The sequence below is a fragment of the Poecilia latipinna genome, unplaced genomic scaffold (assembly GCF_001443285.1).
Source record: "Poecilia latipinna isolate Pla-1442-1.1 unplaced genomic scaffold, P_latipinna-1.0 Scaffold1057, whole genome shotgun sequence".
NCBI lineage: Eukaryota > Metazoa > Chordata > Actinopteri > Cyprinodontiformes > Poeciliidae > Poecilia > Poecilia latipinna.
In genome coordinates, this window is record NW_015113673.1 from 165329 (window position 1) to 179473 (window position 14145).

General features: G+C 36.6%; 1 protein-coding gene across 13 annotated transcripts in view; it reads left to right on the forward strand.

The window, feature by feature from the left end:
* The window catches only part of mslnb (mesothelin b), a 55482-nt gene that overhangs the window by 4557 nt on the left and 36780 nt on the right, over window positions 1-14145 (forward strand). For all 13 annotated transcript variants that reach the window (XM_015051636.1, XM_015051642.1, XM_015051648.1 and 10 more), the window contains exons 2-15: window positions 919-1016; window positions 4327-4345; window positions 4504-4537; window positions 7663-7785; window positions 8000-8199; window positions 8294-8397; window positions 9372-9484; window positions 9633-9827; window positions 11067-11141; window positions 11257-11489; window positions 12853-12934; window positions 13024-13167; window positions 13300-13502; window positions 13599-13705. In XM_015051636.1, the coding sequence (XP_014907122.1) occupies window positions 965-1016; window positions 4327-4345; window positions 4504-4537; window positions 7663-7785; window positions 8000-8199; window positions 8294-8397; window positions 9372-9484; window positions 9633-9827; window positions 11067-11141; window positions 11257-11489; window positions 12853-12934; window positions 13024-13167; window positions 13300-13502; window positions 13599-13705 (1684 nt within the window). In that variant the 5' untranslated portion in view covers window positions 919-964. The remainder of the gene's footprint in view (window positions 1-918; window positions 1017-4326; window positions 4346-4503; window positions 4538-7662; window positions 7786-7999; window positions 8200-8293; window positions 8398-9371; window positions 9485-9632; window positions 9828-11066; window positions 11142-11256; window positions 11490-12852; window positions 12935-13023; window positions 13168-13299; window positions 13503-13598; window positions 13706-14145) is intronic.

A 14145-nucleotide genomic window follows, 5' to 3' on the forward strand; every position in this document is an offset into this window, starting at 1 on the left:
CCATAAAGATATCAAATATATAACTGAGGTTAATTCCATCTGATTTTTCCTTGTCAAATTGGGTTTATTTTTTTATTTTTTTATTTTAATCTAGAAGAGCAGAAAAAGTAAATAGTTGAACATGATTAATAAATATATGTTTATAACTAATGCATTGTTTAGCACGATTGACAGACTATTGATAGCTGATATGTTATTGTACTGCAAAGCATGATCTATATATAAAACATACTAAACACAATTTTGGTGAAGAACCTTGTTGTTCATGCTACAATGACAGAACTTTTGTGTCCATGGGTTAATCACTTCATAAAACCAGGAAATTAAATAACATTTAAAATTTTACGTACATTTTACTGCTCGCCCCATTACGCCACTGCTTGCCTTCGAAATAACTCACATAGTTTTTATCTTTTTCTGACAGACAGAGAACCAAGAGAGATAATGAACATAAAACATTTTTACAAAGATCTATGAGATGTCCCAACACCCATTGTCAGAGGGCTGAATGGTGTACAGTTTCAGCATTCTTTCCATAGATCTATTATTGTCTTTGGATGTGTTTGTTGTGGTGTTAAAGGCCTCTTTATGCCACATTGACTGTAAAATATCTGATTGCCACTCCCCGACTACTGCTCACAAGAAAAACACAGGCATTAAGGTGAAAGGACGGCGACAATGGATGGACAAAGCCTTCAGCCCTGCTGTCATTTATCAGGCTTTGAAATACATAATTTCAAGAGGTGTTACACCTCTGCGAGAAAATGTAATTGTATTGTGATTTGTTGAGTTTAGTAAAGAAAAATAAATAGTGCATGTTTTAATAGCCAAAGGCCGGTTTCTAACCCTGTAAATCAACAATTGCTTTTCAGAGAATAGTGACTCATTGTGACCAGCTCTTTCTTGTTCCCTCTCTAGTGATTTTCAACACAAAGCCCTCTGATCCCATGAGACCGGTCACATTATGAAATCACGCTACCTATTCCTGCTGGTTTACCTCGTTGGAGCCACAACTGGTAAGAGCAGGTGGTTTGTCTTCAAGCAAAACACAGTCAATCAAACTTCACAGACATAAAAAAAAAATCTGTCATGATTTGTTCTTCAGATTATATTTAAAGCTCAAAACAATCTAATGACTCATTCTAACACAGTATGTTGTTTTTGTAAAAATAAATTCCATCATTAGTAAAAGATATAGTGTTGCACAAAAGTTTCCATCAGAGATGGTTCTGATCAATGGTTCCCGAAACCAGACCAAAAAAAAAAAAACTAGAAGCGCACACAGGGTCAGTACCATCCCACCAGATCGCGTACATGTTAAAAAGCTCATTTGGCCTCGTCTCTTAAGACCGTGGGAGGGTTACATGTTTTTCTTTTGAGTTTGGCTGCTTCTTGGTTCACCTGTCCTCTAGTTGTTCTCTCTGACCACAACTGCTTATTTTGTTGAGTCTGCTAAAAAAAAAGAAAGGAAATAAAAACTAGATGAAAGTGAATGAATGAAGGTTAAATAAAGAAGTGTCAGATTTAAAAAAAAAAAATCTACCCCACAGCAAACAGTATCTGAAAGTCATACCTTTAAGAAGTATCCTGCAAAGACCTGTGGCAGAACATTAGAGAAACATAATCCAATGTTTATTTCTTGTATGAGATTTTTTCTTTTCTTTTCCTTTTTTTTAAGCTCACAGCTTTTTGGGAATCTATTGGTGCTAAGATCCAATTTGATGTCTAATACTGTTACTTTTATTATCTTTTGATAAATAAATAGGACCAAACCGAATCTTTGAGACAGGTTGCAAACACTGGGATGCCTGAAGATACAATAAAATAAATAAATAAATAAAAACCTGCAGCTGTCAACGTTGACACATACAATTAAATTAAAAAGTCCAAAACACTTGACTGCGTTACATATTTTGACCTAAAGCCTCTCTCCCGCGGAGGGTTATCCAGTTCAGAGAAGTACGTTGTACGGTCTTATACTGCGGTCAACAATAGAGTTGCAGGCGTGAGTGAAAAGCTGAGCGAGGAGCGTCACACTGGTGAGTTCGGCGGCAAAAACAAGCCGATGGCAGCTTGGATAAAACCAAGGTGGTATGTACTTTGGTGGTGTTTGGCAATGATGAATTTATCTTTCCACCGAAGACCAAGCAGTTTATAGTTAACATTTCTAAACTAACGTTTGAAACGAAACGTCTTGGGTATGAAAACCTGGAAAACGGAATCACCAGACATGTTTGATTTGAGACAATAAACCGGTTTTCTAAACATACAAAGATGAATTTAGTCTTGATTAATCACAGCGCTAGAGTGAGATTATTCAGATTTAAAACAAATAAATTAATTAACTATTGACTGCACTAAAAAAACAAACAAACAAAACTCGAGCCTATGTTGTTTCAATGGAAATATTCAAAAACACAAAAAGCAATATTTATTTTTTTCTCTAAAACTTTATTTTATTTATAAATCTCTCATTTTTAAAATTAGTTTTAAGAAAACTTAAGTGACTAGTTTACTTATTTGTCCTGTTTAAGAACTTTCATATATCTAGAGAGTGACAAACAGAAATCTAATAGTCTAAAAAAGGGCTAAAGACAACTAAAATAAAATAGAAATTAAAAAGGTTTTTTCTCAAAAATCAAACTTTTGATTAAGTTTCACCTTGTTCTGTGTATCCTTCTGCTCTGATAACAGTGTTCTAAAATATGTGACCATAACAAGAAGTGAGTCTATGTTTGTACACATAACGTACCTGATGGAGAGATGACTCAGTTTTAAAAAAAAATCTTCTCCTAGAATGTTTTCTTGGCCCTACAATCTTTTTTTTCTTCTGCGCCTATCCACAGGTCATTTGGTCGTCTCCTTGAGGTCAATCTGCTGTCTCAGGGTTGAAGTGTGCCTTCTCCAGACGGATTTAGATCAGGGTTCACAGGAGCAGGTTCAGAATAGTCCAAAATTTTGCTCTTAGTCTTTCTTGGCTGTTTCTAGTGCTGTGTTTTGCGTCATTGTCCTGTTGGAAAACCCATGACCTGCAAATAAGACCAAGCTTTAGGCACCACGTTTCTCTCCAGAATCCCTTGATGGTCTTGAGATTTCAAAGTACCCATGGTCCCATCCTCAAAAGCAGCCTCAAGGCTAGCCTGGCCATTGCTTTCCTGCGCTATTCCTCTCAATTCAAATATCGCTTACAGAGTAAAGGGGTGGTCTGACCAGGCTACCACCAAAGTAGGGACAGTCTTCTTCTCTTCGTATGCTTCATTTTAGCATTTCTGAACGTCAAGCTGGTGAACGTTGCCAAAAAGTTCCAGTTTTGTCTCATCCATGCGAAGGATAATCTCTCAGAAGCTTTGTAGCTCGTCAATATCCATTTCCAGTCGTGCTTTTTTTAACGATTTTCTTTAAAAGTGGTGTCTTTCTTTATTGTCTCTCTTGAAGTCCACTTTGGCTCAAACAACCAATGAATGGCTTTCACCTTTAAAATCAATTTGACTGTAGCCAACAACACCATCAGGGAGGTTGGCTCCAGGCCCATGGACCTTAAACATCTGGATAATATGTACAACTGTAGTCAAAGGAGCATGAAGCTGTTTGGAGATGCTCATATAGCCTTTACCTTCAACACGTTTGTCTATCAGTTTCTTTCTAATCTCCTGGGAGGAACTCTCTCCTTTGCTTCAGTGTGGCACACACAGTGTCACCAAACTGCACAGTGATTACTTATTACACTTTGGATACACAGACTGACTAATTAGAAGCTTGGAGACACCTCCAACGCTAATTAGAGGACATGCCTTAGTTTAACATGTCCCTGGGGTCATATTATTTTCTGTTTTCTTTTTTAGATGAATCATCAATTTTGCCCAGGTCTTCTTCATTAGTTATATTGAACCACTTTACAAAAGCAATGTCTTATTTTCATTGGCCAATTTTCAGTCAATTTTTTTTATTATCACTTTTGTCAGTTTCAAGTTACTTCGGTGACCCTTGTGTGTTTTCTGGTCATTAAAAAGGGGGAACCAACAACTTTGTCCACCTGTGTATATTTTTAATAGTTTGACATTGTTTCTCACAGGGTGATCACAACATGGCAGATTAGTATCAATAACATTAGAATACATTAAGTTTGAGTTTTCATACCAATGGTTTTCACTTTGCAAAACCATATGTCTGTGAGAGGTTAGTCAGAATAATCTAGCAACACAGTTAACCAAAAATGCTTTATTATAAGATGTTTTATTTTCATTAAATAGTTCTTTGACAAAACCAAATCTGTAAACATTATCTTATGTATAAAATCTAACAAAAAACTCTATTTCATCCTATCAGGAAATTCAAGGGCACAAAGGTAAGTCTAATTTCTTGTCTTGAAAGCACATAAAGCATCTCTAGCTAGCGGAGCATTAAATGTTCTTTTAGATTTGTAACTATTTCAATCTGTTCTAAGTGGGATGAGCTGTGACATATTTCAACTCTAATTTTTTTATCCATCTATTAAACTTGCAGGAATACAACATGTGGAACAGAAAGCTGCGGTCAGGTGAGTCAGAAACCAATGAGTTCTATTTATTTTTATGGGTGTTAAATTAGTTATTTCAGGAGAAATGTCTTTTAGTGTTAACTGATAATGAAATGTTTTTAGGTATCTAATCAGAACTTAAAGTTACTTCAGTTCAGTTCAATGGTCCATCTTTGTTCTCTCATGATTTATGAGTCAGAGCTGTTTGATTTCTTGCAGCTCATAAATATTTGTGAACCAGAAACTTATTTTATCCCCAATTTCTTCTGGGGAATAACATTTTAAGATCGGACAAAGATAACCTAAAGTACACAAAAACTGTCTTCCAATGATGATTTCACTTAAGAGAAAAAGAAATCCGGCCAATCTTGCTACACAAAAAAAGATCCCATCATCTTGGTAACAACGAGTTAACCGCCATCATCCACATTAAAAATAAAGCTGAACTTGCACCTGTCTTACCACATATAGCAAGCTAAACCATTTAAAAAGAAACTCATCATACTCTAAAGAAATTCAAGAGGAGATGAAAAATAATGTCATCTCTTTATATCAGACTGGAAAGGGTTACAAAGCTATTTCTAAAACCAGGTGAAACCAGTTTGATCACCTGAAACATTTAATTGTGATGAGAACAAAGCCAGAAGAAAATGTGCAAAAGCTTTTTTACAGCACTGTAATTAATGATAAAGTGAGGAAGAGGCATAAAGTGCACCCAAACTCTAATAAAAATAAATATGTTTGTGTTTGGTAAGGAGTCCATTTTCGAAGTTCAGACTCATATGAGGATGTTGTAAGCAGTTGTCAAACTGCCCCAATCACATACCAACGAGATTTTTTTAAAAGTGACAGCATCATCACTCGTTGATCTTTATAAACCTTTTTTTTTTTAAACCAGGATAACTGGCTTAGTGACAAGGCGAACTCTGAGTTTCCAATATCAAAAAGCATGTTCACTTCCTCTTTGTTATGTGAGCAAGACAAACCTGTTCTGGAAAAAACCTGTGGATGAGTTGAGAAATCAAGAACACAAATAATCATCTCCTAGAATAACAGTTCTGCTGGGAAAATCTGTAAATGGACTGCAGGAGGGTCTCCTGGCTCCTCTAAGACTGTACACCCAAAAAAAGCAAGAATCAAGGTGAACGTTACTTGAACATGATTAAGAGGAAAATGCATTTATCCTATTACTTATATTTCATATTTTACGTGTATTTCCTGACATTTATGGGTCCTGTAGTTCTTTTGCATTCTGAGAAATATTTAAGAAATATTTACAAATTCTCTGACAGAACATTGTTACCCTACATCAGAAAAATGAATAGAAACTGTGACAGACTGTTTGAACTACACCTCATCTGCCTGAAAGCAAAATACAAGATAAAGCTCAGTCTGGTGTAGATAACAAGGTAACGGCAAAATCATTTTCAAAAAGTGCAAAGAAAATAAAAAGGAATACACGCCATGTCAATAATGAAGAAAAATCTCAGCTAGAGTAATAAAATAAATGCATGAAAAATAACTTTCAATGAAGTTTATTTATTTCAGAATAGGAGAAAATTAAAATATCAAGTTATTTTAATCAAATGGTTTGATTAAGCTACTCCATCTATTACCACTGATTACCTCATAGCTGCTTGCATTTGGGATTTCTGTCCATCTATAGGTCATGACCTTATCTCATGGAGGTCAGAATGTAGATGTACCAGTAAGCCAAGAGCTTTGCGTTTATGTTACAACAAACTGTAACATAACTGCAGCAAAGTATCTGCAGTTATTCTGTCAGAAGATACCAAAATACTTTAAATCTTCTTTTAAGCAGCCAGAGATTGACCCTCGATGTGTCAGGAACAATCTGCCTTTCCTGGGTAAAGAACTGTTGCCTTAGATTTCAAGAAGTTGACTCAAATATGAGCTGAGTGTAATGGCAAATGGCCTCAGGGTTTGGTAATGGCCACAGCTTTAAGATGTCAACAGAACTGAATCATCCACGTAGAAACAAATGTGAAACAATTTTAGGTTCCAAAGCCAGACACCGTTTTTTCTAAGGCTAATCTTACTAGCAGATCAGTGATGATGGGCAGTCCTTTGGACCAAGAATGCAGACACAGTTCTTGTTTTGGTTGTTCAGAAATTGGATAGAGCGAAACAAGCTTGTTTGTTAACGGGGTCATGGTTGTACGCCTCCTGGACATCAACAAAACACGTAGGGATTGAACATCCAAATAATTTTTCTTTTGAAATTTAGACTTAATTGAACTGGAGGAGAATTATGATGATGATTAATTTTGAAGTCTTTCCATAGATTTACATTTGGACTAGCCATGGTAGCCATTGTAGTGCAGGGATGCGCTTTAAGCTAACCATTTATTGCACTGTAGCTGTTTTTATGTGTTTAAGGTTGTTTTCCTGCCATCAAGTCTTTTGCTGCCTCATCCTTCCTGGTATTATGTTGATGGACGAGTGTGGATAGGATTATAGTTGTGCTATGGTGAATTGCACAGCATATTTCTTGAGAAACTTGAGATTTTTCTTTATAACCCAATCCAATGCTGTTTTGTCATTATGATATTTAAAGGGGCAGCATTATGGAAATTCAATGATTTTGAGCTTTAGGTCATATTATAATGTTATTCCTTCATCAAAAACATACCTGGACTGCTGCTTTGATTCTTTCATACATGTTTGAGAAATCCTTTAGTCTCCCATGGCAACCATTCAGCTGTACAAAACACCTAGGTGGACCTAGCTCCGCCTTCAAGAACGAAGCTCCTCCTCTGAGCTGCAGTTTACAAGCATCAGAGCTTCCACCTGACTCCCCAACATATTCCCCACTCAGTTCCTTCAGACTAGCCAGCAGGAATTGGCAAACACCTAATTGCAATTTGTAAATGGTTTTACAAACCAAAACCATTTAAATTTTGATTTGTAGAGGGTCTTTTAAAAAAACAAAAAAACAAAAAAAAAACATTGACTCGTCCTTCATTTTCACATACTTTGTTTTCTGATACCAGCAAACAAATGGCATGGGTCATTTGTTGTTGTAATGTGACACAAACATGTCAGAATTCAATAGATTTTGCAAGGCATGGCATAAAGCTGTTTAATGTTGTAACCAAATTGTCCTTTCTGTTAAATATCCCAAGGAGCTGGACACGACCTCCCGCTTCCTGCAGTGTGTCGGCTTGCCGTCCACAGACACAGGAAAAGACCACATGCAGAGGCTGAAAGTGATGCTTGAGGCCACAATGGACGTGTACACCTTCATGGTATGACTTCTACTGGCACGCAACAACAAAAAATGCCGTGCATATTCCAGACTGACCAAACCAGTTGTTACTGTTGTTTTCTGCTTCTTTTTTTTCCCACAAGTTCATGACACTTGTGCTTTCAGACACTCTTCTAGGAAACAGACTTACAACATCTTACCTGGAACCTTTTCAGAAGCCTTTAAACTTTAATCCATTTTAACCATTGTTACAGAAATCCAGTATGACCGGTGTGCCGGTCCTGAGCCTGGAAGGAGCTTTGAATTTCAACCCCGGAGCAGATCCGCTCCAGAATGAAGCTCTGGTTCAGATGTGGCTTGAGGTCAAAATCAAACCTCTGCTGGGTTCCATCACCAAACACTTCCTGTCCTGCCTCAGCACAAAGAACTTCAGCTGCTCCACTTATCAGACTGTGTACGTCTTTATTTTTTTTAATTCTCAACTTTATTTTTAGTTGTGATAGTAGCTGTTTGGAAATGTCTTTTGATATTTCTGTCTTGCCTTTCAGAGTGAGAGAACTCAGCCAATATTTTTCAGAGATGAATCCAGTCAGACAAAAGTGGATCTACACGTTTTTCATGTACCCCTTCCTGTCTGGAGAAAGAGTTGCAGGTAAATGTTGCTAGAGAAAATAAAAGCAACATAAGAAAAATATGCATATAAACAGAAAAAGGCAAAAAGTTGTCAAAATGACTTGTGGGAAAGCCCAATTAAAGTCAAAATAATGTCTAAAGTTACAAGAAAAACAGAGAACGCTGCATTAGCAGAACAAACAAAACACACAACACAAATAATAATGAAAAGAAAAATATTTTGCGTTATGACTCAAATAACTTTACATTTCTAGAGACTATTGTCTTTGGGTGGCTGAAGTTCAGTTCTGTTTGCTCTTTCTTGGTCTTCATCATGTTTGATCCCTGATGTTTTCTAGCTAACCTCTGAAGCCTTCGCAGAACAGCTGCGTTATCTTGAGATTAGATTAAACACAAATGGAATCCAGATTAGGTCACGTAAGATGGCATATTAGAACCATTGTAGACAGAAAGAAAAGAGATTCCACTGCTGCCAAAGAACTCAAAAATGTTGAGATTAATATCAGAAATCTTCTAGAGAAGAAATTATTGAGTTTCAAAAGTTGAAAATTTTCTAAGTCTTTTCTACATTATTTCTCACAATCTCAAAAATGTTTAGGCGTTTGGCAAAAATGTACTCCTTTTTTTCTATCTGCAATGCCACTCAAATGCCTTTGTAATTACATCTTAAGCTAATTGATTATACTGTTTCTTTTTTTTTTTTACATTTTCTTTCTTTTTAAGGTTTGCAAGGAGTTGAATAGAAATGCATGACACACTAGATGGGTTTCTTTTTGTAAATAAACACTCTGCCTCTTCATAGTCATGTACTGCTTTTTGTTGCCAAGTTATTCAAAATTTACTCATAAATTTCAAAAATAAAAAATAAATCGGGGTCCAAGGGATCCAAGATGCCATTAATGTAATTTTTCTGTCCTTATTCAAACTTCCTGCCCCAATTTCATAAATCTGCTCCTATTTCTTGATGTGTATTTATATTTACTTTATGCGCAGGTTGTGTAAACGGAAATGAAAGCAGCGAAGAATGGCTGATGAAGAATTTTGGCGCCTTCAGAGCGATGGCCCGAATGAAGGACTTCACCAGCCTCAACATGGTCTTCAGTGGGGTGAGTCAGACTCACCTCCTATAAATGACTCAAACGGCCGTCTCACTTTACATAACATTTAACATTATCATATATGAGTTTGAGCACTTGTGGGATATATGAGTTTTTGTTTGTCCCGTCACACCACTCCCTCTGTTTTTGGTCACAGCTGGAGGTTCTCCACCTGCTCTCTCCTGCACAAAAGGCCGAGCTGCTCTTAAAGCCTGAGGTGGCTGGTTTAGACAACGGCACCCTGACCCTGGTCTTCAACAGCCTGCTGTCCGGCCAGCAAACAACTCCCAGCCCTGCAAACTCGTCTGTGGTGCCATTTGGTCATTCATCTCCACACAGCACTCTCAAAGAGGTAAATGCACCTCTTTGTATTTAGTTGAAGTTCTGTTTCACAGGAATAGCTGTGGAGGGTCGGATTTGGCCCGCGGGCCTTGACTTTGACACGTGTGTTCTAGAGGAGACATGTTTTTGTTTATGTTTCATTTGCAGACAGAGCAGAAAGCGTGGGAACACAGGGGCAAATTGTTTCTATGAATAATGAAACATGTTTGTTTTGTCTAAAATATATCATCATAAAAGCTCTTCCTGCAACAAACCACACGCTAACGGCGGCAAGACCGAGCAGGCTGTTAGACCTGTAGCCTCCACACTCAAAGGCACACAAATGCAGAAAAATACCTTGTAATAAATTTATCTTTTATTCCTGTCACATAGTCCCACTCTTGAATATCTCCAACTTTTAATTTGGGTTTTTATTCTGTAGAGGATAAAATCACAATGTTTATTAAAAAAAATTGATCTGCATGTCATGGTACTTTTAAATATTCAGTTAATGGCTTTTTGTTTCCTTGTGGTATAAACATTAATTATCTTATGTTAGATTCAACCAGTTTAAACTCCTGTTTGTTAGTTTGATTGGCATCTGTTCAAAATGGAGAGGTTTTCTTGTTGTTGTTTTTTTTCACAGTCTCTCAGTTTGAAGCAGTATCGGTTTCTGATATGGGGTTGTGGGCAGCTGCCCAGGGCGGCATCTCATCTAGGGCAGCATGAGCTCCTGGAGCTGCAATAGTACACATAATTTTGAAAATATTTGACTATTGTTTCAATTTAGAAATGCCTTATTTTATTTTTATGTATTTTCAATAGTATTGTTTTTGTATTGTATACTTCTAACTTCATGGTATACAGTCTGTTTGAGACTTGCTATGGGTGTTTATAGTAATATTCTAGTTGGTTCCATATTTTTCAAATGGGAAAAAAAAACTGAGTGTGTTGTCAGATGATGATTTAAAGGGGGTGCAGTGCTTGTTCACCCAGGGCACTAAAGTGGGTAGGACTGCCTCTGGTTTGGAGCCATAAAACAAAAGTATGGATGTAAATGGTTTCATTGTCGACTCCTCTAAAAACATGGGTATGACAATATTTCTTAATACCATGATTCCTCAGGTGTACATGAGTAATGTGTTCAACCACATACCCGTAAAGTAGAAATGAAAAAACTCAAAGAAGGATTAACCCTGTCTAAAAAAAAAAAAAATCACAAAACTTCCTACAGGACTTTAATTCCCAACGTTTGTTTTTTACATTACAGATCACAAATGGATTCATGACGGCTTTCAGACCAATTGGGAGTTTTGCTCATGAATTTGTTTCTTTTACACGTCAGGTAAATAAACTCTCGCAAGCATATCCTGAGACGTTTAAGCTAACCATTTCATTGTGACAACAGGAAGTTAAATCCCCCACACCCCCATCTCCGTGGCCTCGTGTGTGTCTTACAGAGAGATGTTTCAGAAATAAAAAGCACCACTTTGGCTCAGTTCCTGCTCAACTGGACTCTGGCTGAGCTGGCAGACGTGTATGAACCGCCCATGGTCCCAGACATCCCCCAGTTTGACGTGACCAACGTGGGGGACTGGTACCAGCAGGTGGTGCTGCCACTGCTACGCAGGATCCTGCCAAACGACGGAGACCTGATGCACCAAAACATCACGCTCGCTTTTCATGAGCTGTAGTGAGTCAGACTAAGTTTAATCTAATTACTCGCTTATTTGACTTTATGTTCACATACTTCCCTCTCAAAGAGCTCTTTGTTTTACAAAGATTTTTCTCTTTTAGTCTGTTGGTCCATTTAGCTTTCGTCAAAATTGACTTGGTTTGTATTTTGGATTTTATCTTTTAATTGACAGTAATGTAGTCCAGATGTCGATAGTAAGTAATTACATTTACTTGAGTTGCTTTTTGAAAAAAAAAAATAAAAAAATAATAATAATAATCAACTACAACAACAACCATATATTTCTGCTTCAGTCATATTATTTTAAAGAAAAGCAACTTTAAAGAGCTGAGTATAATTTCTGGATAATACACCAGCCTTCATTCAGTTATGACACTTAATGAAGTACAAACATGTTTAAGCCATAAATGTATGGTAAAACGTTTTGTTTATCAACAGTTTTCATTGTTTTAATTATATTTTATCTGCTGAGGTGAATATTCATACAGTAAACAGTAGATATTGTCACTGGAAGTACTTTCCACTGTTCTAACATGTATTCAATATTAACTGTAAGTAGGTAATATATACCTACTTGGTGGGTAAACATGCATTTATAGCTACTTACACTACTTGGGTTCAAAAGTTTTATGTGGTGAAAAATTGAGTTTTGAAACTCAAGTTTCCTCTACTTGTACTCATTTTTAAAATTATTTTTTTGAAAATCAGAATGTGTACATACATTAACATTTTCTTTTTACCTCCTGGGAATCTACGGCTTTCACCTGGTCTCAGATTTTTTTTGTCAAAATGTGAATTGTGTAGAAGCCTGGTATCATTGCTACTTTTGTGATTTTTTTATTCATTTATTTTTTGTTAACACATTTACTATGAAATTCATCTAATCAGCCTCAACTACTGTGGCTGAACAGTTTAATTATGAAAGCCTGCAAACAAAATTAAATGAAATCAAACAAACAATACTAAGTAAATAAATAAAATTTCAAAAATTTAAAGTATACATTTATCACAAGCTAAATGGAATGTATTTATTTTATTACATAAATAATGTTAGAGATAGTGAAATATTTGTTTAGTCGTTTTCTGTGGTGTTTTAATCAGATTTTCTAAATATACCTTTCAAAAGTGATGTAAGAAACGTACATTTTATTTTATTTTATTTTTTTAACTTAAGAAAGCAAAACGAATTGACCGTGTAACTTTAGATGGAAAAACCTTCCGCCACTTTGTTTGAGTGTGTAATTGAGGCCCTAGCGCAGCTTTAATTGCTCACCCACATCCTCTGGCCATTTTAGAGATGAAAAAACATCATTTCATTGTTCATCTTTGTCTGAAGTTGTGCTATTCTGTTTTTATGCAGTTTTCTGGAACATGGCGGGGAAAGTGAATATGATGAACTTCAGGATGTCTGCAGCGTCACTCTTGATAAGAGCCCTTGTGGGGTGAGGTTCTGACTTGTATTCGATATTTTAGCTCTATAAAAGAATCCTGCTTTACCTTCTGTCCCATTTATTGTTTGTGATGCCCTCAGCTGACCGATGTAGTGGAGAGTATAGCCCATATTATGCACTGCGCTGCTAAAAGTGAGCTGACGATGACTGAAGCAACCATCATGAGACTGATTACTGAGCTGGCTGAACGTCTGAACTCTCTGATCAAAGAGTTTGCCACAACAGTGAGCATATTAACCTCTCTGACTTTCTAAACATAAGAGACTTCAGTGTGAACTCAGTCACTCCCTGTTAATTATTCTCTGTTGTCACTGCTCCAACAAAAACTCATGTCAGTGCTTTTTTGTGTCCTGTAGAACTTTGCGGAGCTGGCATCTGACATTAAGGAGATATTCAACGAGAACGAGCCTCCAACTCTGACCCAACATCACCTGAATGATCCCGAATTCATCAAACTCTGGTACCAGATCAAACTGCTCCCCCTGCTGCCAGACGTCAATCCAGACCTCCTCTCTTGCCTGAGCACCAAAAACTTCTCCTGCCCCGTTTACCAAACCCTGTGAGTTCACACATTTCGTGATTTTAAAAAAAAATAAATAAATAAAAAATGCATTCCAGGTTTAGTCACCGTCCTCTTTCTGCTTTCAACATGCAGGGTGGCAGCACTGGGTGAGAGCATGAGGCAAATGGATGCTGACATGATGTACAGTCACAACATCTACAGATATTTCATCTACTCTTTCCTGAATCACACCACCACCGGTAAGCCAAAACATCAACTGTACAATTTCATTAATTTTGAATTAATGAGTTACAACATTTAATTTCCCTTTGGGATAAATTAAGTATTTTGGAATTTGAATTTCACTAGTAATTTTTCTAAAGTTGTGCTTAGTTGTATTTGTCCCAAACCTACTTCCTGGAAATCATGATTATAAGCTAAGTTTAATTTATTCAGACAATGAAAAATCTTTCGACAAGTTTTTTTTTTGTGTGGAATTTTAGCCAGACACAAGCCAGATCTGAATTTTAACCAGCAGCTTATTTCGTAGATTCATTACCTGTTAGGCAATCATTATTAATTAGTCAAATATATATTGTTAATTTATTCATGGTATATTTCAGAAACTATACGTATACTTACTCGTGTACAAGGGCGTAGGAACAAGTCTGTCATTGGGGGGGACGCATATCGGAAACCT